The 25918-nt window shown below is 41.9% G+C and overlaps 2 protein-coding genes across 2 annotated transcripts; one reads left to right on the top strand and one right to left on the bottom strand.

Moving 5' to 3' along the window:
• The first annotated feature begins 887 nt into the window (after positions 1–887).
• On the top strand, positions 888–4961 carry LOC113305956. The gene is made up of 4 exons (XM_026554947.1): positions 888–931; positions 2930–4046; positions 4131–4676; positions 4821–4961. The coding sequence occupies exons 1-4, from the start codon at positions 888–890 to the stop codon at positions 4959–4961; spliced, it is 1848 nt and encodes a 615-aa protein (XP_026410732.1).
• A 787-nt stretch (positions 4962–5748) lies between these two features.
• LOC113302734 (probable Ufm1-specific protease) lies at positions 5749–11012 on the bottom strand. The gene is made up of 13 exons (XM_026551673.1): positions 10454–11012; positions 10004–10366; positions 8732–9000; positions 8558–8645; positions 8256–8431; positions 7928–8018; positions 7459–7584; positions 7315–7362; positions 7138–7214; positions 6846–6934; positions 6642–6753; positions 6338–6440; positions 5749–6184 (listed from the first exon to the last, which is right to left on the bottom strand). The coding sequence occupies exons 1-13, from the start codon at positions 10647–10649 to the stop codon at positions 5955–5957; spliced, it is 1968 nt and encodes a 655-aa protein (XP_026407458.1). The 5' UTR covers positions 10650–11012; the 3' UTR covers positions 5749–5954.
• Positions 11013–25918: the final 14906 nt, after the last annotated feature.

The raw sequence follows: 25918 nt of genomic DNA on the forward strand, positions 1-25918 counted from the left end.
TTAGACCATTTCCCATTGTTGAGTTTAAGAAAAACAGTGTGACTAAATTTCCTTCTTTTGTTAACGGAAATGTGATAAAAGCATGTAATTTTATCATAGCCCTTTATTTACTCCCCTCTACTCTTTTGATGATAAAATTTCTCTTGGACTTTTTTCCAATGTTCAAAATGTGTCTCAACTTGTCAAACATACTCATATAATGTATAATAGAGGATCGACCATTCAGAATATGTAGTTGGTCACTCAAATCTCCAAATTTAACATTTATTAATCTACCAATAAATATAAAAGCATAAGAGCCTCTAATGTTTGTATACTAGGAATTCCTGATAACCTCATGAGAGGTAGGATCCCTAAACCAGCATTCGAAATATTTATAGGGAATTTTAGAATCGGTCATTAAGATAATTGGTATATGGTCTGAGCCTATAGTGTCAATATGGAGAACTTTGAAATTACCATAATGTTGAAGCCAATGACCATTAATCAATGTCGTATCCAATATGGTTACAACAATGTCATTGTCGAATTGTCTATTAGACCAACTGAATCTATACCCCACAAACCCAAGGTCAGAACAATCAGAAAAATCAATAGTTTGTTGAATTGTTTGGAATCTTGGACATTAGGATAGGTAAATGTGGATCATTCATGAGTATGCATGGTGATATCAAGATCACCAATCAATACCCGTGATAAAATAACATTCTTCCAAATTTCTCTAATACAATCCCATTTTTGTAACCTTTCATCATTGTATATAGAACCATAAAAGAAAGGTTACCAGGAACTCTAGTTTACTAGGATTAGAAGATACAATAGCATTAACCATTTTTTATATGTTTTGAACCATTTCGAGATGAAAACCAGATTTCCACATTAGGACAATGCCCCCGGAGAGTCTAGCAGAAGGAACAACCCAATTATACAGGTAGCTGAATCTTATCATATAATGATTCATTTTTGAAAATCATTCACAAAAAAATATCATATCATGATTTTAGAATTTAACTAAATTAAACAAAGTTGTTAGGGTTTAAGGAACGGTTTTAACGAAGAAATATCTGCAAGTCCAATACTCTTTGGAGTACTCGTATTTTCTTACTCTCTGGTTATTGTCCTCTGGGTTTTCCTGACGAGACTTTTAATGAGATAACAAGTAAAACGTTTTGAAAAATCTTTTCAAACACAGTTTGAGTTTTGTGTGAGCAGTTCTTTTTTCGTCACAACGTCCCTAGGATAAAACAGTAGAGAAAAACTCTCTTTCATTCTCTCATGCACATAACGAGAAATTTTCACTCTTTCTAATCTTGCACAGAATATTTTGATTCTCAGAAAATCAATGATGCAAGACTTGTCTATCTTTATATTTTGAAAACTGATTTTCATAGCCCCAACATGAATACAAAATTAATGGAAAATATATTATAAATTAAAGGTCTGGTGTGCGCTTATTTTTTATGGGTAATCCTCGCTAATAATTCTCTAATACTATATTCAGTCTGCACCGAAACCTCAAATGGATCCATTCATTTCTAAATTTTGGCGGCATGACCACTTTTAAGTGATCATCTCTCTCTTTCAAGGAGTCTTATAGAATTTGAGGATCTTTGCATGCCATAAACACTTTCATTTGACATACTATCTCCATAAGAGGAAGCAAATACCTGCTTGTTTTTACCACCATCTCAATACTGACATAGCAAAGATCGGACCAAACCAATGAATAGAAAAATTGAAAAGTTCTAAAAATCATGAATAATAACCAAAAATAGGTCTGTTATTCAATTGGATTGTCCAACGCCAGTTTTCATGGTCACATATCTGAATGAGTGTAGAAGGCTCAACCACGAAGTTTTGTGGATGATATCAGATTCATGTGTGTAAGTTCCAGAGAAGTCTATATAGCCTCAAACATGGTCCAAAGAGCTTCGTTTGAGAATGATAGACCAATTTATTAGAGTAACCACCCAAATCTTATTATTTTAAAGAGATAAAATAATAATTTATTATTTTATACATATAAATTATATCTATCTCATTAAGATAAAAAATATTACATTAACTGGGGAAGCCTAACAAGCTAAAATCCAATAACATACTAGTACATTAATTGAACAGGTTGTCGTGCTAGCCTACCAGCGAGTCTCATGGGTAATCTAGCCAAGGGAGCCGAAGCGGATGGGGACAAAGATTGTGTCGTAAGGGGGGCTAGCTAACTCTCCATGTTAATTCCTGCAATATTACGTCATTGGGGACTCGAACCGGGGACCTCCTGAAGCGCATGAAACTTTGGGAAACGGACAACAATCTATTTAAAGAATAATTCTTAATTCAAAAAATTTCTTTGGAAAAAACGAGAATTTCCATATAAATGCGATATTAGTAATGAAAATTTCTACACGATAATTGATGTAGTACTTAAAAGTGGGGAAAAAAAGTATCTTAGGATATATACCGAAATAGATTTTTAAAAGTGGAAAATATAAAACAAGATAAAAAAAACATTGATGGAAATATTTTTAGAACGGCATGCATTTATTTTTAAAGAAATAAATCTTATTAATTTCCATGAAAAAGGATTTTTTTAGAGAAAAACAAACCAACATTGAATCATATTTTGAGAAAATTTAATGTGTATGAAAATAATTTTTTATTTTCTAATGGAATTTTTATTTTATATAATATTTGGGACCTATTAATGTTTAAGGGGAACTTTTGAAATGTACTATATTATAATTTTATCTAATTTATTATTTTATCACTAAGGGCCCGAATCGGGCTGGAAAATTTTATTATTTTAGTGAGACTATATTATCGAGTATTATTTCAAGAGAACTAAAATCTTGTCTTGACAGAATCATCGTCAGTCCAGCTAACCTCTCTGCGTGGCTTTGCTCCTTCCAATATGCATTCTATCTTTGTTCAGACCAAGAAGCTATGCCGAGGCAAAATCAGGCAACAGAAAAAGATTGCAGGTTGCTGCCACCAACCATGCATTGTCCGTGTGGAAGGAGCCGGGTGGCTGCTATGCACTGGCTACTAAACTATTACAGCATCATGTTCATTCGGGTTCTAAGAAGACAGATTCGGAGACGGACTTGAAAAAGCAGGGAACTGCTAACTTGATGGCTTGCCGGAGGAAGACAGAGTGCGGTCAGTTTGCAGCTGCTATAGGTTTGCTCTCCTCATCTGGGGTGTCTCCTTGCAGCGAGAAAACTTACCTCGATTTGCAAGATAAGCACCCTCCTGCTCATTCACCTGCTATTCCTGATGATGTTTTCTTGGCTGAACCTATCACGGTGGATTCTCGTGCTGTGTTGGGAGCTATCAAAAGCTTCCCAAAAGGTACATCGTGTGGGCGTGATGGTCTTCGGGATCAGCATCTGGTTGATGTGATGAGTGGAGCAGATGTATCGGTGGCGGATAATCTTCTCGCTTCGATTATAGGGGTTGTCAACCTTTGGTTGGCCGGTACATGCCCTGCGTCTCTAGGTGAGTTCGTCGCCAGTCCACCCCTAACTCCTTTGCTTAAGCCTGGGGGTGGTATTCGGCCTATTGTTGTGGGCACGGTTTGGCGAATATTGGTCTCAAAAGTAGCTGCCTTCTCTGTTGGTAAAGACATGACTTCTTACTTAGGCGATTACCAATTTGGAGTTGGAGTGCCTGCTGGAGGAGAGGGTATTTTACATGTTGTAAACTGCTTACTAGAGATGAAAGGGCATTCCGATAAAATGTCAATGTTGCTTATTGACTTTTCCAATGCCTTTAACATGGTGAGAAGAACTCAGCTCATCAAAGAAGTTCGCCTACATTGTCCAGGTATTTCTCGCTGGGTAGAATTTTGTTACTTGCGTCTTGCTAAGCTCTATTATGACCAATATATTTTGTCGTCTGCACTTGGAGTTCAACAAGGAGACCCCCTCGGTCCCTTACTGTTTGCGTTGACACTTCACCCCCTAGTGAAGTCGATTGCTTCTCGATGCACACTTGATTTACACGCTTGGTACCTTGATGATAGCACTATTATTGGTGATACTTTGGAGGTGGACAAGGCCTTGAGCATAATAGACACCGAAGGGCCAAGTAGGGGGCTACATCTAAATGTGAATAAAACGGAAGTCTTTTAGCCTTCGATTGATCCCAGAAGCACAACTGATGGTGTTTTTCCATCTGATATTGGTAGACCCTCTAATGGTGTTAAACTTATTGGTGGTCCGGTGGGTTTAGATTTGAACTTTATTAGTGGCATGTTGTTGACCAGGGTGAGTAAGACTGTTCAACTAATGTCGGTGATCAAAAAACTCAAAGACCCACACAGTGAGATGCTATTATTTCGCAATTGTACTGGTGTATCTCGATTATATTTTGCAATGCGAACGACCAATCCAGCAGCCTTACAACCAGCCACTGATCTTTTTGATGACCATTTATTTAAGTATTTACGTTTACTCATCACCGGAGATGGTGCTGGTTTTGGTCCCCTGCAACAGAGATTAGCCACCTTGCCCATCAAAGAGGGTGGTCTTGGCATTTATACCATGGCTGACACTCGTGCTTACTGCTATCTCGCTTCCCAGAGTCAGACAGCTTCAGTGAAGAAGATAATTCTTGGTAATTTATTCTCAACAAACAAAGGATCTGCTTATCAGCTGGTTCTTCAGAACTTTATCCAGGTATGTGGATTACCTCCTTCTTATTGTGTCGATGATACTACCCCATCTTCCATGCACACCCTGGCAGTCACTTATTTTGATGCAGTCAAGAAGCAAATCCCAGACCAATTTAATATGTCTGCAAGAGATTCTATTTTATGGCAGTGTAACCGTGTCAATCATGCTCAAGATTATATATTAGCGATACCTATTAGTGGGCTCAATCAGTGCTTCAGCCCTAGACAGTTACGAGTTGTACTCTGCTATAGACTTGATATCCCTTTGTTTGTTGAGGATAGTTTATGATCGAGTTGTAACAGATCTATGGACATTTTCGGAGACCATGCGCTTCATTGTGCTAAAGATGTTGGGTGCAAGTTTCGACACGGTCTTGTTCGTGACGTTATAGTTGACATTTTTTACAAGGATGGTGTACCTGCGCATAAGGAAGTATCTCTTGGTATTCAGTCAGATGATGACAAAGACTTGAGGCCTGTAGATATTCTTGTTCTTAACTGGGAAAATGGTCAGGATGTTTGCATGGATGTCACTGGGGTCTCGCCCTTCACTGGTGATGGTGTTCGCTCATTTGTCCCAGGAAAGGCTATTTCTAAAGCAGTTTCAAGAAAACGCTCTAAATATTTGGACAAGTGTATTTTTTTGGGTCACAGTTTGGGTGTTTTAGCTTTCTCTACTTTAGGGGAGCTTGGTGACGACACTTTGTGTTTTTTCAAGCGTCTGAAAAACTGTCTAGTCAGTAATGATGCTAGTAAGAGTTTTGGTAGTTTTATTTTTCATAATTAGGCATTGCTATTCAAAGAGGAGTTGGAGCACAGTTTGTTGATAGGCTACCATCCAAAAGCTTTGTTTAAGTTCTTTTACTTCCAATTTTTGTGGAGCAAATGATTTTGAAAAAGTTTTACTTATTGGGACTGTTCAATAAATTACTTGATGATGCAGTTGATCAGCTGGATGCGAACAGTTAACATCTTGGGACAAGCTTCTTAGTTTAAAACCGGTGCTTTCAGAGATTATTGCATAAAAACCTTCGTGCAAACGGCAATTTTCACCTTTCAAAAAGAAAAACTATATCTGAAACAGTGCCACCACCCAACCCAATAAAAACACATTTCACGTGCCTATCCAAGAAACTTTTGTACTGGAATTGGAAACTAAAACACAGAATTCCTCAATACACAACATTCAGCTGTTGTATCTCTGTTGCTAGTGTAGTCAAGAAAAAGGGGAAAAAATACGAAAATTGATCATTTTATCCATGTTTCAACTGGGTTTTGATCTTCAGACCATGTTTGGTCTTTGAGGAAGTAAGAGATTATAGAACTTATCATGCAAAAAGAAACTTTTGCCCTTGCTATCAACTGACTTTTTCCACCCACACCACCCACTGTTCACAATCTTCTTTAGATCTTCACCACCAGTATAGTGAGGATCCAATATGAGGAATGCGCAATCTCCACTTGCGTCATTATAATCAACTCCTAACAGTGTATATGCAAGAACACCACCACCTGCATCCATAGTCCGAGTTAAAAAGATTGATTAGTTACGAAGATTTAACAAAACTCTATCTAGTATATGTTAGTATGTTATGGTCACCGCAGCATAAGTCATTTCTCCAAGGTAAGCTGTACATAATGAGACGGCAAAAGAGTTGTACTGACCAATCATTACAGGGGTTCCTTGTGTCTCGAAATGCAAGGCCAGCTCTCGGCATTTCTCAGGGAGCTCTGCTCCAGATCTCACGTTCATGATTTTGCAGCCGACCTGTCAAGAAAAGCAGGTCATAAAGCTGGGAGAAATCATGTATTTGTATGTGTTATTATTTGCAAGACCATTGAAGAGAAGGTTAACACAACTCCAAACCAATATTTAACATCCATGATTCATCTCGTATTGTGAAATGTGATGCATATCACAGAGACTACCAATCATCTAATAGATCTATTCACAATATAGTTCACTTACACCAAGAAGCTTGTCCAGAACAAAGCTTAGTTCAATGGCTCCAATCCATTCACGTGAACTAATAAAAGAAGGATCTTTATCTCCAATCTCTACGAGGGCCTGTTGAATTTCCCTGAGAACAAAACAAACACCACGGTTACTGCTATTGTTTGTTTAAAATTTGATATTGAAAATTTGCAGAGAAAATGAAGGGTTCTTTCATACCTGTGAGAAGGCACTTTAGTGGAGGAGTAGTTTTGGAGTTTAAACCACGAAATGATAGTTTGCAGAGATCGGTAAGCACATCCCCAGCCCTAGCAAATGAACGTTTGGTTCAACAATAGAAAGGAAAACATTAATCTCAAAGGCCAAAAAAGCTGTATAAACAAACAATATATGCAGACACGGCAAGCAAAACTATCACTTTGGGTTGGCAGAAATAAGATTCACAGTTAAGCGATCAGCCACTTCCAGAATAGCTAAAAGTCACGTGAAGGAAGAAATCTCAGTGTCTTACATTGTCATCAAAGCCATCTTGAAGATAATGATAATATTCATAGGAACCCTCAACCGTAGAGATGAGACCTCCGGAAACTGCACCAGAATTTGGCAATAAAGAAAAAGTAATATTAAACTAACTACTCACACACAAAAAACAAAAAGTTTCACATTTTCCCCACGGACGAAGACTCACCTCCACTTCTTGGAACTCCAGTGTGCACATCCTTGAGCAGGTAAGAAACTGCAGGAATCATACAATAATGTTTAACTGAGTTATGCTCAAGTACATAAATGAAAATATAAGGAACTTGGTATCGGTAGAATAATCACAGGTTACCATTCTTTGTGGAATTGCTTCCCGCAGTTATGTTACCAGTGGAAACATCTAGGGCATTAACAATTCTTAGGAGAGGGCGATCCAAGGGCAATCCTAGCCTCGAGTGTAAAGCCCTTCTAATTTCAACTGCACAAAAGGTTTAACTATCAGCAGGTGAAGTATAATCAATTAATAACCTGAAATAAGTATTTGTGTCTGCTACCCTTCCCATCTGACTAGCATATGACAGAATTTAGGGTAGATGAAAGAAACCAACCCAATTTTCTTTAGTAACAACATTCATAAAAGAGATTTCAAATTCATATTTAGAATTACAATAACAAAGAACTATGACGAAATCTTGTGAGAAGTTTTATTCTGGCACAAGGTATTAACTTAACGAGTTCTTTCACTAATAACACTTGTACAAGCAAGCACATGATAAACCAAAAAATGTGGGATTCCAAGAGGATAGAAAAGACCAGGATACCTTGTTTCATCTCAGTCTCCCCATAGTTTAGCTCATAGATAGCTGTTATGGGATGTAACATTCCAGGAGGATAGAAGTGATATGGACATAGCTGCAATCACAAAAGATTTATCAGTTGAGTATAGGAAGTATACAAAACGTCCGTTGGGAACAACAGATGCAGCAATGGTGACCAATAGAAAAACAACAGGCAAGAGTAATGACCTTCCCGCTCTGGGAGTCGATTTTGAAACATTAAGTAACTACACCTTTAACATTAACCTCCATACTTCTTAATAACATAATGTACTGATTAAATTTATGAGAGTTCTGCACAGGTTAACATTACCTCGGGATACTGAGTTAAGAGGTTGGGCATTAGAATCTTCTTCATAGCAGTCAACTGGTCAACTAATGCGGGCATAATCAACTTAGAAATTGCATAAGCCACAGGTAAGCTCTTTGCAGCATAACACAGTACTTCAATATTAAAAGCAACAACTAAAACTTCTACTTGTTCTGGAGCTGCAAAGCAAATATTATTCAATGTAAGAACGGAGCAGGACAATAGTATGTCTATCAGAGAAGAATTGCAGTTTCGGGTTTTCGAGGGCACAGTGGTACAACTTCAACTTATCAGAAAATCAATACCTGGAAAATACTCGGCTATGGGAGCAGCGGAGTTATGCGAATTCTCAGATCGATTAAGCAGGACACTTATCTGGACTATATCTGCACTCTAACCAAACAAATTTTTCAACTACTAAATCGAATATATGATGAAAATCAGAAAGATCCAATTAACCTCTAGGAAATCATATTTACCTCAGTAGCAGACAGCAGTAAAATAGGTTTATTTCTCAAACAGAAATATGAACAAGGTAAAGCCTTTGAATCAGATTCCTCAATCGCGTTCTCTGAATGCTGGACAGCTGGCAAATCTGTCTCGAAATCCAGGTCTACACCTCGAACAATGATAGACTGAGATATTGGTTCAGTGGTTTCTTGTGTCCCTTCAATCATATAAACAACGTTTCGGTCTCTCAACTTTGCAGCAGCTTTGTCAATTGCCGACGTAAACATCTCTTTGGCATCTGAGAAACATAAATACTACATATAGTTCAAACAACGTGTATACAAAACAAACCGGTGCTAGGTTCACTCAATTCATGAAACATATCTGCTCAATGGATACAAAACAGCTAGACGTACTTAGTCATGGATTTTCGATAATGAAGGCAAATTAAAACCCAATGTCTCCAAACCAGATTACACACTATGAACTCGAAATCGTGGAAGATCATAACTTTCTAAGGCAATGCAACTCGATTTACTGCATTAGCACTGCTTGTCAAGCAATGGAATTTGAGGAACATAAATATTACAAGTAGTTACAGAAAAGCGCATACACAACACATCAGTACTACCTTTATTCACTTCATGCATAATAGTTGCTCAGTGCATACCTAACAGACACATTCAACATATCACCAGTGGATTTCCAATAGTGAACGCACATGAAAATGGAATATGTCTAAGCCACACTATACTACAAGCTTGAGATCGTTAAGCATTGTAGTTTTCCAAGGAATTCGCCTCATTAGTACTGCTTGCAGAGTACATAACAAGCAATGGCATCTGAGAAACATAAATACTTCATGTCGTTAAAGGCAGGTATATACGCAACACAATGCTAGTACTACCTTTACTCGCTTCATGCATAATAGTTGCTCAGCACATACAAGCAGACACATCCAACTAATTTACCAGTGGATTTATGGTAACTTTGGCAAATGCAAACCAATCATCTCTAAAGCAGACTACTTTACGAACTCGAAATCAACAAGCATTGTAATTTTCTAAGGCAGTGCAACTCATTTGCTGCAATAGTATTGCTTGCCGAATACATAAACAGATAAAAGGAAGCTAACAGAACAATCAAGCATGTCTAAGTTTGAAATTTCCATCGGAGTGCAAATTAAAACCCAACATATGACAAACCAGACCACATTGCGAACATGTCTTATCAAACAACACCAATAAAGATTCAAAATAGTAATGTAACAGTTGTTTAAACGCAAAACCTGTAAACATTACCTGAAGGCTTGTTAACAGGAACATAAATAGGCAACTTGATACCCAACTCACACTTTAATAAACAACCTTTATCCCATATATACTTCCCGGGATTCTCTTCGTAAACAACATCACATGCTTCAATCTTGGTAACATTTTCAGATTTCGCAGCATAAAACTTAGTTTCACCAGTTGTTAAATCAGTTGAACCTCCAATAATATCAAAATTCCTTTGACGATCACCAGTACTCGAGAAATACTTTCTAAATTTTCTAACAATTTCAATAGCTTTAGATGAATTTACTTCCCAATTGTTATCCCCAATGGTAACAATTAACGCTCCGATAACTTCAAATCCTTTTAGCAATAACGTTTTCAGATCATCTGTTGTTAAATCAATCACAGTAATTAGAAGAAATTGAGAGATAAAAAAAACTTTTAAGAGAGAGTTAAATAGGGGCTTCTATTTACCTGATTCTCTGATGAGATCGGGAGAGTAAGGATCGTTAGGGTTTGAAGTATGGAGACATCTGAAGGTGGAGATGATTGTGAAAGGTGGGAAAAACGGGGATCCAATTAACCATTGAAGTATTGGTTCTTTCTTTGTGATGATTAGTTTACGACATAGAACCCTAATTTTCTTCTCTTCCTCGCATGCGTTTACCATTTTTTAGTCCTTCAGTTTACAATGCACTGCTCTTTCAGCAGTGGTGGCAAAAGTAAGCACCGTTGGAAAACATGTGCTTCGTACAAAATTCAGTTGGCTTGTCGGTTCTCTGAAACCGGTTAAACTTTTTAGTTATGTCCTCCACAATGTATACATGGCCGAGATCTCGCCCTAAATTCCGGTTTCGGCAATCAAGATTGGGAAATGTCTGATTTTGTAGAGACGGAATTTGATAAGGAATTTTGGTGGACTCGGTCGGAATTTGACGGAAATTGATCGGACATTTTGGTTTAAGTTTACTTCTTTTATGTTTCCAGTTGAAATTTCCAATTTGAGTGAAGACTTTTGTTTTCTAATTTTTTTTTCTTTGATGATATTTCATTATGTCTGTACACAACCTAATATATGTGAAAAATGTTTTATATACATACTTAACTAGGCGACCGAGGTGGTCGTAAATCAAGTTAGCTCATGTGCACTCAAGTCACGTGCATTCAAGACAAACAGAAGATCAAGTTCATCAAAAAGATTTAACTAATCTAGATACGTAAGCTAGTTCGAGTCAATATGATTAGTGTGTTGTTATATCTCAAGTTTACTGATTCTCCTATTATTCATATTGTTTGAGGGTGAAAACAGTTGCTGCTGGTTTCGGTAATTTCATGTGTTGTGGGTGAGAAACGAGTCTAAACCCTAAAAAATGTACTGCAAGGGAGTACTTTAGATTCGAGAGATCAATCTGTACAAATCCGTCTTAAACCAATAAATGGGCGTTCCAGACTTGCTTCGGTCATAAAGTGAAGGAGAAGGGTTGGTTTTGGGGAGGGAAGCGAAGAGAGTGTTGAGACCAGAATAGTTGATTCTGGAAGAGTAGTTGTTTTGACTTGTATCAGAAAGCGTAAGCTAACAGATGGGAAAGCTAACGGGTGATTTCTGAGTGTTGTATGCTCTTGACCAAAACTTGTTGTTTGGTGGAAATAGGTGAGACCTATTTATACAAGTCGCAACGAAACGTACCCTGGTCTCGTAAGAATTGGAAACGGTTTGAGTAAATGGAAGGAAACGGTAACGGGTAACACCTGGAATCGATGTTCCATAATGAAGAAAACGTTTCGCCATTACTCCTTGTATTTACTAACCTCCTCATTCTTATAACACTTTCTTGTAACGTACGTAATGTACGCCGCACGTTGTAAGCCGCCAAACCAATACCCTAATGAGCATCCCCCAGTTTGTGACATGTGTTGATGTCTCGAGTGTTTTCGTGGAAAACATGTAGCATGTTGTTGTTGTTTGGCAAGTTGAGCTTGAAAGGCTTGCCGGCTCGGTGGTGACCCTCGACGGTCGAGATTTATCTTCTTGAGAGGAAGGGTAACCGTTGATTATTGCAAGCCTTCGTTTGGTGCCAGCGGTATGAAAGCATGGTCGGCATGGCTTTGACATGGTTAGGCGTGGCCAAGCTACGATTTTGGCATAGTTTAGTCCCGTCCAAGAACTAGGGTTTTGGCATAGTTTGGGCGCGGCCAAAATTAGGGCTTGTCGTTGGGCCAAAGGTTTCCACACGTTAGCTGGTGACCTTGGACGGCTAAGATGTGCATCTTAGATGGAAGGGTGGTCGTTGATTGTTGCAACCCTTCGTTTTGGAAGCCAACTACGTGAAGGAAAGGCTGGCATGGTTTTGGCACAGCGGTGCGGCTGGCATGGTTGGCATGCCTTGGCGTGGAGATATGGATGGCACGGCATACCATTGGCACATGTGGCATGGTTGGCATGCCTTGGCGCGGAGATGTGGCTGGCACGGCATGCCATTGGCACATGTGGCATGGTAAGCATGCCTTGGCGCGGAGATGTGGCACGGCATGCCATTGGCACATGCGGCATGGTTGGCATGCCTTGGTGCGGAGATGTGGCTGGCACGGCATGCCATTGGCACATGGGGCATGGTTGGCATGCCTTGGTGCGGAAAGGTTGCACGGCATGCCATTGGCACATGTGGTGCGGCTGGCATGGTTGGCATGCCTTGGGTGGCGAACTTGGACGGTTGAGATCTGCATCTCAGATGGGAGGGTAGCCATTGATTGTTGCAACCCTCCATTTTGGAAGCTAGCGGCATGTGGTAGGGCCGGCATGGCTTTGGCATAGTTTAGGCGCGGCCAAAATTAGGGTTTAGTACAAACCGTGATGTTTGGCCTTGGGCCGGAAGTTTCCATGCGTTAAGTGGCAAACTTGGACGGTTGAGATCTCCATCTCAAATGGGAGGGTAGCCGTTCATTGTTGCAACCCTCCGTTTTGGTAGCCAGCGGCATGTGGTAGGGATGGCATGGCTTTGGCATAGTTTAGGCGCGGCCAAAATTAGGGATTTGTACAAACCGTGATGTTTGGCCCTGGGCCGGAAGTTTCCATGCGTCAGGTGGCAAACTTGGACGATTGAGATCTGCATCTCAGACGGAAAGGTATTCGTTGATTATTGCAACCCTTCGATTTGGCAGCCAGCGTCGTGCATGGTTTTGGCATGTGTTAGGCGCGGCCAAAATTAGAGTTTGCATGAACCGTGATGTTTGGCTTTGGGACACAAGTTTCCATGCGTTAGGTGGCGAACTTGTGTGGATGAGATTTGCATCTCATGAGGAAGGGCAGTCGTTGATTATTCCAACCCTTCGTTTTGGCAGCCAGCGTCGTGCATGGCATGTTGGGATAGCTGGCATGGTCGGCATGCCTCGGCGCGGAGATGCGTCTAGAACGGCATGCCATTGGCACATGTGGCACAGTTGGCATGCCTTGGCGTGGAAAGGTTGCACGACATGCCATTGGCACATGTGGTGCGGCTGGCATGTTTGGCATGCCTTGGCGCGGAGACGTGGCTGGCATGGTTGGCATGCCTTGGCGCGGAGACGTGGCTGGCATGGTTTTCCATTGGCACGGTGGTGCGGCTGGCATGGTTGGCATGCCTTGGCGCAGAAATGTGGCTAGCGTGGTTTGCCATTGGCATGGTGGTGCAGCTGGTATGGTTGGCATGCCTTGGCGCGGGGACGTGGATGGCATGGTTGGCATGCCTTGACGCGCAGACATGGCTGGGATGGTTTGCCATTGGCATATGTGGTGCGAATGGCATGGTTGGCATGCCTTGGCGCGGAGATGTGGCTGGCACGGCATGCCATTGGCACATGTGGTGCGGCTGGCACGGTTGGCATGCCTTGGCGCGGAGATGTGGCTGGCACAGCATGCCATTGGCACATGTGGTGCGGCTGGCACGGTTGGCATGCCTTGGCGCGGAGATGTGGATGGCACGGCATGCCATTGGCACATGAGGTGCGTCTGGCATGGTTGGCATGCCTTGGCGCGGAGATGTGGCTGGCACGGCATGTCATTGGCACATGGATTGTGGAAATTAGGGTTTGGCCTATCGAAACCCTAATTAGCATTAAAAAAGTAATTTTCTCGCAGACATATTAAAGGGTTCAATAAATGCGCTTGGTGGAGGCCTTATTACTCAAGTTCTGTGAAGTCACTGTCTGACTAGGGTTTTACTATTTTAACCCTAAGCTAAAAAACATCATCAACATTAAGTCCCCTGCTTAGCTCGGAACAGGGGTATTGTTGCGAGGTAAGCATGAGATGTTGACATACGAGAAAAGAAACGAAACGCAAGTCATGAAATATGGTCAGGAAGATTCGTCTAACCTTTTTCGAGAAATAAGGAGAATCCGTGATCCTTGCATTTGAGAGATTTGCGTAAATTCTGCTCGTGACACTGCAGGTTAGGACGTGGAGTGATATATATGATTGTTGGCCGGGATACAAACTGTTGGTCGGCTTAGAAGGGAGCCGTCAGCATTGGTCGGCTTGGAATGGAACCGTCAGCATTGGTCGGCTTATAATGGACCCGTCAGCATTGGTCGGCTTGGAATGGAGCCGCTTGCGTTTCGCGGCTTGGAGTGGAGCTATCTTGAGTTTCTCAGAAGGATGACAACTGGATTCAGTTCCGTGGAAGGATGACGACCGACTTAAGTTCCGTGAAATGATGGAAACTTTGTCTAAATTAGGGTTTGGCATGACGAAACCCTAATTAGATCCCTTTACTAGAATCGCTGTAGAATTCTCGTACGGACTCGGATTTTGACGTTCCGCACCTCCATTATGAACGGAAAATAATTTCTTATCTCGCTACGCTGGAATATTTAGGTTTTGAGCTCGTTCGGGAAGTGAAAACAGCTCGACAGTAAAATTCAGGAAGAATTCAGGAGGAATGTTGCGGGCCCGAGGTGGCATAGTCGCGTCCAGTCACCTATTCCTGTTCATGGAGAAAGAAGGAGTTCAAACTCTATAAACTCCGTCCGCATGAAAAGAGGTATCAACCCTCTTCTGTTGCTCGTCTGGATCTGTGCTTTCGTCTGCAGTGTCTCTCCAGTGGATTCCAAAATTTACCAAAACTCCACTGCATTCTTGGGATGGATGGATGAAATATATGCTCGGCAACGATCATGTCAGAGCTAATCTTGGAGATTGTTGTTGCGTTGTCGGTCCATCCTTGACTTTAGGTTGTTCAGTATCTAGACCTTCTGATCAAGATGATTGATATGTTGTGGATGATTGTATGGTAGAAATCTTCCAAAGACACAGGATGAAATAGATGAGTTGGGAGATATTTTGTTGCCGATGTGCTGCTATCAAGTCTTCAAAGACTTTGTTCCAAGAGACATCCTTCGAACCAGCTTCTGAATACTATTGTATGGAATGGGATGCGGTGAGCAGTCCTCCAGTTAAATTTCTGTTAGATCCGATGGCGTGGCCGAATATGTGAATCTATCTTTTTTGCGTTCTTTTGGAGTTTTCGATGCACATGTACGGCTTCATGTTGAGAAATTCCCGCGGCTCGTAAAACTTCGGCAGTGATAATGTTGAAATCAGAAATAACCAGGTTGAGGGGAGTGAAAGCGTCTCATGCTGGTAGTCCCCATGTGTAGCCTACTTTCATCTCATCGCCTTGAATCCATGTCCACGGGATTTGATACAAGCTTATTGTACTCTTCTGGATGTGACACTGGGATGCACATGGACGAAATATTCTGGATAGAGAAGAGGTAGGAATGAGAGAGTTACGTTGTTTATCGTGGCTCCATCTGTTTCTTCAAAAAAATGTTTTAGTCGCGTCTCTGGAGTTATCTCATGAGTCTTTAATGGTCGTCGGGATGGAACGCCATGAGCAGTCCCCAGTCGCATTTTTCTTTAGTTTCTGAAGTTGTTTTCCTCTGAGCAGGATTGGGATCCGCCGCGGCCTCGTAAAGTCTTGAAAGCGTCTTATAGACAGAGAGGTGATAATATTCTTGCGCCACACCCTTGAAGAGTAGATGACCTTGTTGTGGTTATGGCCTTTTGGTTGACAGTGTTTTCTGAGCTTTGACAGTGAAAGGATTTCGTGTAGATCCTAAGTCCCCAAGTATGGTTTACATGTTTCCATCTTGTATGGTCAGTGGGTTGACCATGATAAAGACATCACCATCGTGTGTTCGTACTGGTGATTTTGTTATTTCTTCGAAACTAAAATTTGGAGAGTACGGGTTACCTTTGTAGTGATTGTTGCTGCGGTATAGCTCTGGCTGGTATCAAAAAATGAGCGGCAACAGTTCTTGGTAGTAGATGTAATCAGAAGAGACTACATTGTCGTGGGAACAAAGTAGGTTGGCTAGAATTGTATGGGAATCCATGGAAGTAAAAGGATTGGCTGGATGCGTAAGCGAGCAAACTGTCCATGGTCACGAGTTCTGGCAGGATGGATCAAAAGGTGGCCATGACTACGAAAATTGGCTGGCTGCGATCATGATGCTTGACATGGGGAGTGTTGTGGCACGACCCTTTGCAGGAAGGAGTGGCGTTGAAGCGGCTTTGGATCTTGGAGAGGACGTTTAAACTTAAGGAGCCAAATGTTATTTCGGATCCTGGAGTAGATTATAGAGATAACGCTGAAGCGGAGCGGCTGCTGAGCGAACGTTGAAGCGGGGCGGCGGCTGAAGCGAACGTTGAAGCGGGGCGGCGGCTGAAGCGAACGTTGAAGCGGAGCGGCGGCTGAAGCGAACGTTGAAGCGGAGCCGCTGCTGAAGAACGTTGAAGCGGAGCCACTTCTGGAGAGAACGTCGAAACGGCGCCTTGAAACTTTCAGAGCCTTGACGGTTACAATGTTGAAGACGAAGACTGCGTCACTCAACGTTCTGTCAAACTCGACATCCCTCAAGTGAATAGTGGTTAGGAGTCCCCAGTTCCATCTATCGATCGTGCTTTCCAGGAGAGGTTGGGGTTTGGAACGGCTTCCCTGGCTGGAAACAGCTGCTTTCCTGATGCAGTGCGGTTGAGGGATGCAAATATATCTTGACGCTACGCCTTGGAGAAATATAGAATCTCACATAATTTTTTCATCATAGACTGCACGATTTTGTGGGTGAAATCCCCAGAAATCATGCATCTCCTTACGGGAAGAGGGTCCCTGTGAATTTAGGAGGGTTGCTGATTTCCTTTGCCTCAATTTTGGACAAGTCGTTCCTGATATTTACGTGTGATGAAATTGGATTGTTGATTCCCTTCTATTGGGCGTTCTAGATCAACGCGATCCCCTTCATCTATAAACGCACGTCCTGCTGAGTTGCCTGCGTCGGATGTTAAAAGTATTCCTTGTCAGCTCCCTCTTGGGTTGACGTGACTCTTATGGTGGCTGCTCCGTCAGTGTCTTGAGGAAATAGGTATCTCTTTCCGAGTTATAAACACGTCTGTCTGAGCCTTATGAGAACCTTTTGTCTTTCCATCAAATCAACAGTGGTAAAAGGAGGTCGGTTTCTTCCGGATCTTCCAGTATCTTGCCTTGATGGTGGAGTAGCAGCGTCTCTGGTGACGGTTGGAGCTGTCATACTTGAAGAAACGTCGGGGTGGCGGAAGCGGCTCTGGTTCTGGTGATCGTAGGTGTATCGTGCAGAGATGGCGCGGTTTTGATTACGGAGTGTTGGAGCCATGGAGCTGTTTCGGAGGGTGAGGGTGGCGCTGGCTGGTTGTGGATAGGAGAAGATGGTGGTGGAAGGGAGCAAGCTGTTAGCGCTGGAAAGGATGCAAGCTTCTGGCGCTGGATCGGCTTGGAATGGGCGCTGGCTTGGCGTGGGCGCTGGCTGGGCATGGTGCTGACTATTGGCTTGGCACGACGCTGGCTTGGCGTGGCGCGGATTGTTGGCTTGGCACCAGCTGGCTTGGCGTGGCGCGGACTGTTGGGCACCGTGAGGCTTGTTCTTGCGGGCCCAGTTGTCTCTTTCCATACGTAGCTCAAATAGGAAATATTTTCCTTATTCAAATTCCGAAAGTGTTATGCCTATAAAAGGGGTTGGCTCTCCTCTTTTTTTTTTTTGAAAGGCTAACAAAGCGTCTGGTTTATGGTTTTATTTGAATTGATAGATAATTGTTATCTACGAGGGTTTTGGATTATTCTTTTGGAATGAATTGTTTTAGAATAATGTTGTTTTGGTTATGACTGTAAGTAGCATAAGTATCCTGGGAAAGCTATGGAATTGTGAATGTTGTGCGATAGTAGAAAGCGTGAAATGAAACATGGGAACAATATGGCTATCGGTTTTTATCATCTCTGTGAAGATTTGAAGTAGTAGACCTTGCAATTTGTCTAACAAGACTTACTCAGTTTTTTGGATCTCCTAACGGAACTGGATCTCCCGGGTGCAAGTCCAAGTTTTGTGGGAAGCGCTGCCGTGATTGCGAGAAGTCCCATCTTCACTCATTGTCGTGTGATAGCTGATAATTGAGCCATTGATTCCCGAGCGGATTTTTTTTGCTTCTACCATCTTGAGATCGGGGTTTGAAAGATGAAATCAGGAATTGAAAGTTGATATTGTAACCGAGAGATTAATCTCCCACTGTGGTCGCCAATTGTTTGAGGGTGAAAACAGTTTCTGCTGGTTTCGGTAATTTCGTGTGTTGTGGGTGAGAAACGAGTCTAAACCCTAAACAATGTACTACAAGGGAGTAGTTTAGATTCGAGAGATAAATCTGTACAAATCCGTCCTAAACCAATAAATGGTCGTTCCAGACTTGCTTCGGTCACAAAGTGAAGAAGGAGGGTTGGTTTTGGGAAGGGAAGCGAAGAGAGTGTTGAGACCAGAATAGTTGATTCTGGAAGAGTAGTTGTTTTGACTTGTATCAGAAAGCGTAAGCTAACAGATGGGAAAGCTAACAGGTGATTTCTGAGTGTTGTATGCTCCTGACCAGAACTTGTTGTTTGGTGGAAATAGGTGAGACTTATTTATACAAGTCGCAACGAAACGTACCCTGGTCTCGTAAGAATTGGAAACGGTTTGAGTAAATGGAAGGAAACAATAATGGGTAACGCCTGGAATTGATGTTCCATAATGAAGGAAACGTTTCACCATTACTCCTTGTATTTACTAACCGCCTCATTCTTTTGACACTTTCTTGTAACCGGCGTAATGTATGTCGCACGTTGTAAACCGCCAAACCAATACCCTAATGAGCATACCCCAGTTTGTGACATGTGTTGATGTCTCGAGTGTTTTCGTGGAAAACATGTAGCATGTTGATGTTGTTTGGCAAGTTGAGCTTGGGAGACTTGCCGGCTCGGTGGTAACCCTGGACGATCGAGATTTTGCATCTTGAGAGGAAGGGTAGACGTTGATTATTGCAACCCTTCGTTTGGTAGCCAGCGGTATGAAAGCATGGCCGGCATGGATTTGACATGGTTAGGCGTGGCCAATCTAGGATTTTAGCATAGTTTAGGCGCGGCTAAGAACTAGGGTTTTGGCATAGTTTGGGCGCGGCCAAAATTAGGGCTTGGCGTTGGGCCAAAGGTTGCCACGCGTTAGCTGGTGACCTTGGACGGCTAAGATATGCATCTTAGATGGAAGGGTGGCCGTTGATTGTTGCAACCCTTCGTTTTGGCAGCCAACAACGTGAAGGAAAGGCTGGCATGGTTTGGCACAGCGGTGCGGCTGGCATGGTTGGCATGCCTGGCATGCCTTGGCGTGGAGATGTGGATGGCACGACATGCCATTTGCACATGTAGCATGGTAGGCATGCCTTGGCGCGGAGATGAGGCACGGCATGCCATTGGCACATGCGGCATGGTTGGCATGCCTTGGCGCGGAAAGGTTGCACGGCATGCCATTGGCACATGTGGTGCGGATGGCATGGTTCGCATGCCTTTGGTGAAGAACTTGGACGGTTGAGATCTGCATCTCAGATAGGAGGGTAGCCATTGATTGTTTCAACACTCCGTTTTGGCAGCCAGCGGCATGTGGTAGGGCCGGCATGGCTTTGGCATAGTTTAGGCGTGGCCAAAATTAGGGTTTAGTACAAACCGTGATGTTTGGCCTTCGGCCGGAAGTTTCCATGCGTTAGGTGGCAAACTTTGACGGTTGATATCTGCATCTCATATGGGAGGGTAGTCGTTGATTGTTGCCACCCTCTGTTTTGGCAGCCAGCGGCATGTGGTAGGCCGGCATGGCTTTGGCATAGTTTAGGCGCGGCCAAAATTAGGGTTTAGTGCAAACCGTGATGTTTGGCCTTGGGACGGAAGTTACCATGCGTTAGGTGGCAAACTTGGACAGTTAAGATCTGCATCTGAGATGGAAGGGTAGTCGTTGATTATTGCAACCCTTCGTTTTGGCAGCCAGCGTCATGCATGGCTTTGGATGTGTTAGGCGCGGCCAAAATTAGAGTTTGCATGAACCGTGATGTTTGGCTTTGGGCCACAAGTTCCCATGCGTTAGGTGGCGAACTTGTATGGCTGAGATTTGCATCTCAGAAGGAAGGGCAGCCGTTGGTTATTGCAACCCTTCGTTTTGGCAGCTAGCGTCGTGCATGGCATGTTGGGATGGCTGGCATGGTCGGCATGCCTCGGCGCCGAAATGCGGCTGGCACGGCATGCCATTGGCACATGTGGCACGGTTGGCATGCCTTGGCGTGGAAAGGTTGCACGGCATGCCATTGGCACATGTGGTGCAGCTGGCATGGTTGGCATTCTTTGGCGCGACTGGCATGGTATGCCATTGGCATGGTGGTGCGGCTGGCATGGTTGGCATACCTTGGCGCAGAGACGTGTCTGGCATGGTTTTCCATTGGCAAGGTGGTGCGGCTGGCATGGTTGGCATGCCTTGGCGCGGAGACGTGGCTGGCATGGTTTGCCATTGGGACGGTGGTGCGGCTGGCATGGTTGGCATGCCTTGGCGCGAGGACGTGGCTGGAATGGTTTTTCATTGGCACGATGGTGCGGCTGGCATGGGTGGCATGCCTTGGAGCGGAGACGTGGCTGGCACGGCATGCCATTGGCACATGTGGTGCGGCTGGCATGGTTTGGATGCCTTGGCGCGGAGATGTGGCTGGCACGGCATGCCATTGGCACATGTGGTGCGGCTGGCATGGTTGGCATGCCTTGGTGCGAAGTTGTGGCTGACACGGCATGCCATTGGCACATGTGGTGCGGCTGGCATGGTTGGCATGTCTTGGCGCGGAGATGTGGCTGGCACGGCATGCCTTGGAGAGGAGATGTGGCTGGCACGGCATGCCATTGGCACATGTGGTGCGGTTGGCATGGTTGGCATTCCTTGGCGTGGAGATGTGGCTGGCACGGCATGCCATTGGCACATGTGGTGCAGCTGGCATGGTTGGAATGCCTTGGCTCGGAGATGTGGCTGGCACGGCATGCCATTGGCACATGAGGTGCGGCTGGCATGGTTGGCATGCCTTGGCGTGGAGATGTGGCTGGCACGGCATGCCATTGGCACATGTAGTGTGGAAATTAGAGTTTGGCCTATCGAAACCCTAATTAGCATTAAAAAAGGTACCCTGGTAATTTTCTCGCAGCCATATTAAAGGGTTCAATAAATGCGCTCGGTGGAGACATTATTACTCAAGTTCTGTGACGTCACTGTCTGACTAGGGTTTTACTATTTTAACCCTAAGCTAAAAACCACCATCAATACCTATAAATATGAATCTTAACGTAAATGTAAAAGTATTTTAGAAAGTTCTGATGATCAGTATAGTTTACCTTAAGGGATTTCGTGAGTAAACGTGAGTCATTGGTGCCGAACAATTTAATCTTTGTCTTTACCATCGATGTATGATTTCCATACTCTTATCATAATTAATAAAAGGTAGGTATAAAATTTGAAACAAAATTTCGTACTTACCTCGAGATTTCACCAGAGGATTATTCCGAGATAAAGTTGTCCCAGTGAGCGAAATCTAAAATTGACTACATGATCCACCACTAAATCATAATTGGAAAACCTGGATCAGTACTAATCCCATGTTATCCAATTTAATATCTACACCCATATAAATCAAAATTTACTATATAAACAGTGTTGCAGAGTTATAACTATAATAAATTTGGACAATCAGTTTTGTTAACAATAAATTTATCTAGTTCGTTATGGAAATTCAGTTGTAATGATTGTGATTCCTGGAATAGATTTCTCTTGGAATGTGTATTATAGACTAAATACTTAGTAGAGAAAAAACCTTTCAAAAGGTGGAAAACTAATGCTAGTTAAACATGTTTTATCTAGCATTCCTATATGCTTGGTAGAGAAGTGCCAATATTGATATTTTAGTGTGCAGGGAGTTCTCTATTTATATTGACGAACATGCTTGGTAAACAAAGCTAGGTTCATGAACTTGTTTCCATGTTTAAGAATTGCTTTGTGACCAGGTGTTGATGGTGGTTTTTAGCTTAGGGTTAAAATCGTAAAACCTTACATCTGACATGACGTTACTACAACCACTAGCGCATTTATTGAATCATTCAACATACCTACGATAAGAATTACCAGGGTACCTTTTTTTTATATACATGTGTCATGTTCCACGGCAGAAACCTTAGTATTGACCGACATCATCTTCGTACATACCAAACCCTAATTCTCATGCTACCGCGCCAAGGCATGCCAACCATGCCAGCCGCACCACTGTGCCAATGGCAAACCATGCCAGCCACATCTACGTGCCAAGGCATGCCAACCATGCCAGCCGCACCACTGTGCCAATGGAAAACCATGCCAGCCACATCTTCTTTTCTGTTCTTTTTGCTTTAATCTTTAGCTCCAAGTCTTTATGAAATCACCAAACTCCTTGGCTCAATTTTCTTTATGATCCAGAACCTGTAGACACAAGATAAATACCCAAAAACATAAAAAAGACAAAAATAATAAAAACAAAAAAAAATAAATCTAAAACCCTAAAAACAAGTCCGCATCGGCGGCGCCAAAAATTGATGTGATTTGTAGATAGTGGTAAAAGTGGTTCGATTCTCAGACTTGTGAAGGATATTAATTAGACTTAAATCCTAATATTAAAATAGAAAACTCACTAAAAATTATAGAAAACTCAATCAAAGATGATATCAATACTAAAAGAAACACTGAGGCTAAGATTCCACTGTTTTCCAAGTTCAAAGTGATTAAACCAATACTTATATTTATGCAATTTTCTTGTTTAATTTGATTCTAAAATATTGCAACAAGTAGATTTTCAAAAGTAATAATTGTAAATACCAAGTATGAACCATCAAAAGTATTAAAACTAAGCATACTCCATCAAAAAAGAGATCACAATCACTCAAATAAAAATCATATTCAATAATAGTTCAAGGCAAATAATCATATAATTATTGCAAATAAAAAGATAAAATAGAATATACCACTTTTTTGTTGGAAAAATAGCTTCCTCTATCGCCTCAGCAATGTGGTTTAGCTCCTCATATTAATCATGATCTCAAAATATGTGTTTGTTGCTCAAAAGATGATTAAAAGAGTGAAAATTAATAACACAGACTGTTTGCAACAGTGTATTGGTGTTGCAAAACAGCTGTTACAATGGAACTGTTACAGAAAAACTGTTGCTTTGTCGCTGATTTAAGACTGCCCTGAAATAAGACTGCCCTGAACAACTTAATGTTCTTCAGCTGTTAAACAGTGACACTTTTCTGCGACTGTCTACCGAGGGTCAATGTTCTTCAGCTGTTCTTCTTCTTCAACAACAGCAGCAGCAGAAACAGAGTTTGGTAAAGCTCTGATTTCTTCTTCTCTGGCTCTCCTTAGGTTTCAAACTCTCGACGCCTCTTCTATATGAACCAAGACATCTATTTATATCAAAAATACCGATTAAATCTCTCCCAAATCTTCCAAAATATCTTTCCTTCTCTTCACGGCCAAGTTACGACAATTTTTTGTTTTAGGATTTCTACGCGTTTCTGAGTTTTCCTTTTTATTCTAAACTCTTCCTTAGATAGATACAAATCTTTGGGAAGGTTTACAGCGTTTTAATCTCTCTAAAATTCCCTAAAACAGGTCACACACGTGACTTTCCATATTTTCTTATTGTGAGAAAAATCCGTCGATTGATCCCAATCTAATCGATTTAAACACCCATATCAGATTCCTAGACCCATGAGGAGTCTATCCTGTGAAAATCAGAGGTTTAATCGACCTCAAACTCCTCCAAATCACGATTGTCAAAACTGCTCTTTAACTACACTTTTTTCCCACCAAAATCCTTTTTTTTTAATGTTGAAGATGGTTGCCCCTTATCCAGAGTAGGGGTGCGATTAGAAACTGCCTGGAAATGGGATGTCCCTTAGTAATTAGGTTACCCCTTATCCAAAGTGAGAGTCCGAATAGCAAATGTCCTCCGGGTGCTTTCCGACAACTTTTCGAGCCAATTTTTATCCAAAAATGTTTATTATCCAAAAATACCTACGAATAAATAAAACACCATAATAAGTAAAAAAATGAGCCCTAACAATATATAGAATCGAGACAAATCGGACACAAAAATGTGTTTATCAAATACCCCAAACATATTATTTGCTAGTCCTCGAGCAAAAATAAAATAGAAATAAAATCCTAACTCACTGTCGCAGGCATCGTCGATTGCATTTAGCGTATGCAGTAAGCCTTTAAACCCCTAGGTGTCCCTAGTGGCGGAGTGTTGTCTCCGGAGGGCTTACCAGAGGTATACCCACAAAACCTTTTTATTCCAGACCCTATCTATCTACACAGAACCTTGGAAGGCACTAAAGAATCTCCTTGGTTGGCATACTTATTGACTACAGGAGGAAGTACCCTGATGCGAAATTCCAATTGTTGTACACGAGTTTGTACTCAAGCATACTAAAATTCATATGAAGTGACAAAGCTCTACTCAGATAGTCGCACTATGGACATCAATATCCGGAGTCAAAACTAATCACATGGATAGATCAAGAAGATGGATATAGAAAAACATAGATGGTTTTGATGTTTACTAGGTGAACGGTGTTTCTCATATCTGTCTGAAGGCCTCCGCCAAAATGAACCTATCCTAATGGACTGAGATACTAGTCTGACTAATATCAACACACTGGCATATACAAGGGAACCAGTGATTGATAATCCTAACTCTAGGTCAACACAACTGGCATATACAAGGGTTCCAGTTGTCGACTTTATTGAATTTATTCCAGTTGGTCAGATGGTCTGGTCTTTTTTTTTCAACTCTTTTTTTTTCTACATTTTTTTTTTGTATCTCAATCACTCTAATTCACCCTAGCATTGGTAACAACTTGAATCGTGAGCCCCACCTAATCACCTAGAGGAACATAGTTTAAAAACAAAACAAAATAAAAACAGAAGTGAAAAGGACTCAATGAGATATAGTGAAACTATCATGTTATTTATAACACCTGAGCTTCGTGCTTTTATGAATAGACTCTTTAGATGTTGCCATCTAATCATAATTGGTTCCTCAACTCCTACAACCAAAATGCTTTCATCCACTTAATTGGATAGTGCCATCCTTAAAAGGGATAAATTTATAGGCTCTGGAGTTTATTTCTTGCAACGAAAAGGTAACAAAAAGTTCTACCCCATCCCCAAACTTAAATCTAATATTGTCCTCAATGTTTCTAATCAAAGAACAGTACCAAAAATATAAGTAACAAGAGGAAATAGTAAAGAGAGAAGTCGGAAAGATAATACCTGGGTTAAGTGTAACAAAAAACCTACAAAAATATTATACAACATACAAAATCGCCTCGATGCTCAATCAAGGTAAACAGGGTCCTCCAGAGGGACCTCCTCAACATCACCTGTAGGAAAAGGCTCTAAAAAGTGGTTCAATCACTGACCGTTAACCTTCGAAGAACTACTACCATCGGGTGTCTCAATCTCAACAGCGCCATGAGGAAAAACAGTACGGACCACAAAAGGACCGGTCCACCGAGAGCG

The sequence above is a fragment of the Papaver somniferum genome, chromosome 8 (genome assembly GCF_003573695.1).
Source record: "Papaver somniferum cultivar HN1 chromosome 8, ASM357369v1, whole genome shotgun sequence".
NCBI lineage: Eukaryota > Viridiplantae > Streptophyta > Magnoliopsida > Ranunculales > Papaveraceae > Papaver > Papaver somniferum.

What these genes read in the sequence shown, in the direction of transcription:
- LOC113305956 (XM_026554947.1), top strand. Translation starts at nt 888, where the DNA reads ATGCCCCCGGAGAGTCTAGCAGAAGGAACAACCCAATTATACAG. An exon ending in TTATTGGTGATACTTTGGAG is followed by an intron (nt 4,047 to 4,130) that starts GTGGACAAGGCC and finishes GAAGTCTTTTAG; the next exon opens with CCTTCGATTGATCCCAGAAG. An exon ending in TTCTTCAGAACTTTATCCAG is followed by an intron (nt 4,677 to 4,820) that starts GTATGTGGATTA and finishes ATTTTATGGCAG; the next exon opens with TGTAACCGTGTCAATCATGC.
- LOC113302734 (XM_026551673.1), bottom strand. Translation starts at nt 10,649, where the DNA reads ATGGTAAACGCATGCGAGGAAGAGAAGAAAATTAGGGTTCTATGTCGT. An exon ending in CGATCTCATCAGAGAATCAG is followed by an intron (nt 10,367 to 10,453) that starts GTAAATAGAAGC and finishes ATTTAACAACAG; the next exon opens with ATGATCTGAAAACGTTATTG. An exon ending in GGAGACTGAGATGAAACAAG is followed by an intron (nt 7,585 to 7,927) that starts GTATCCTGGTCT and finishes CCTTTTGTGCAG; the next exon opens with TTGAAATTAGAAGGGCTTTA.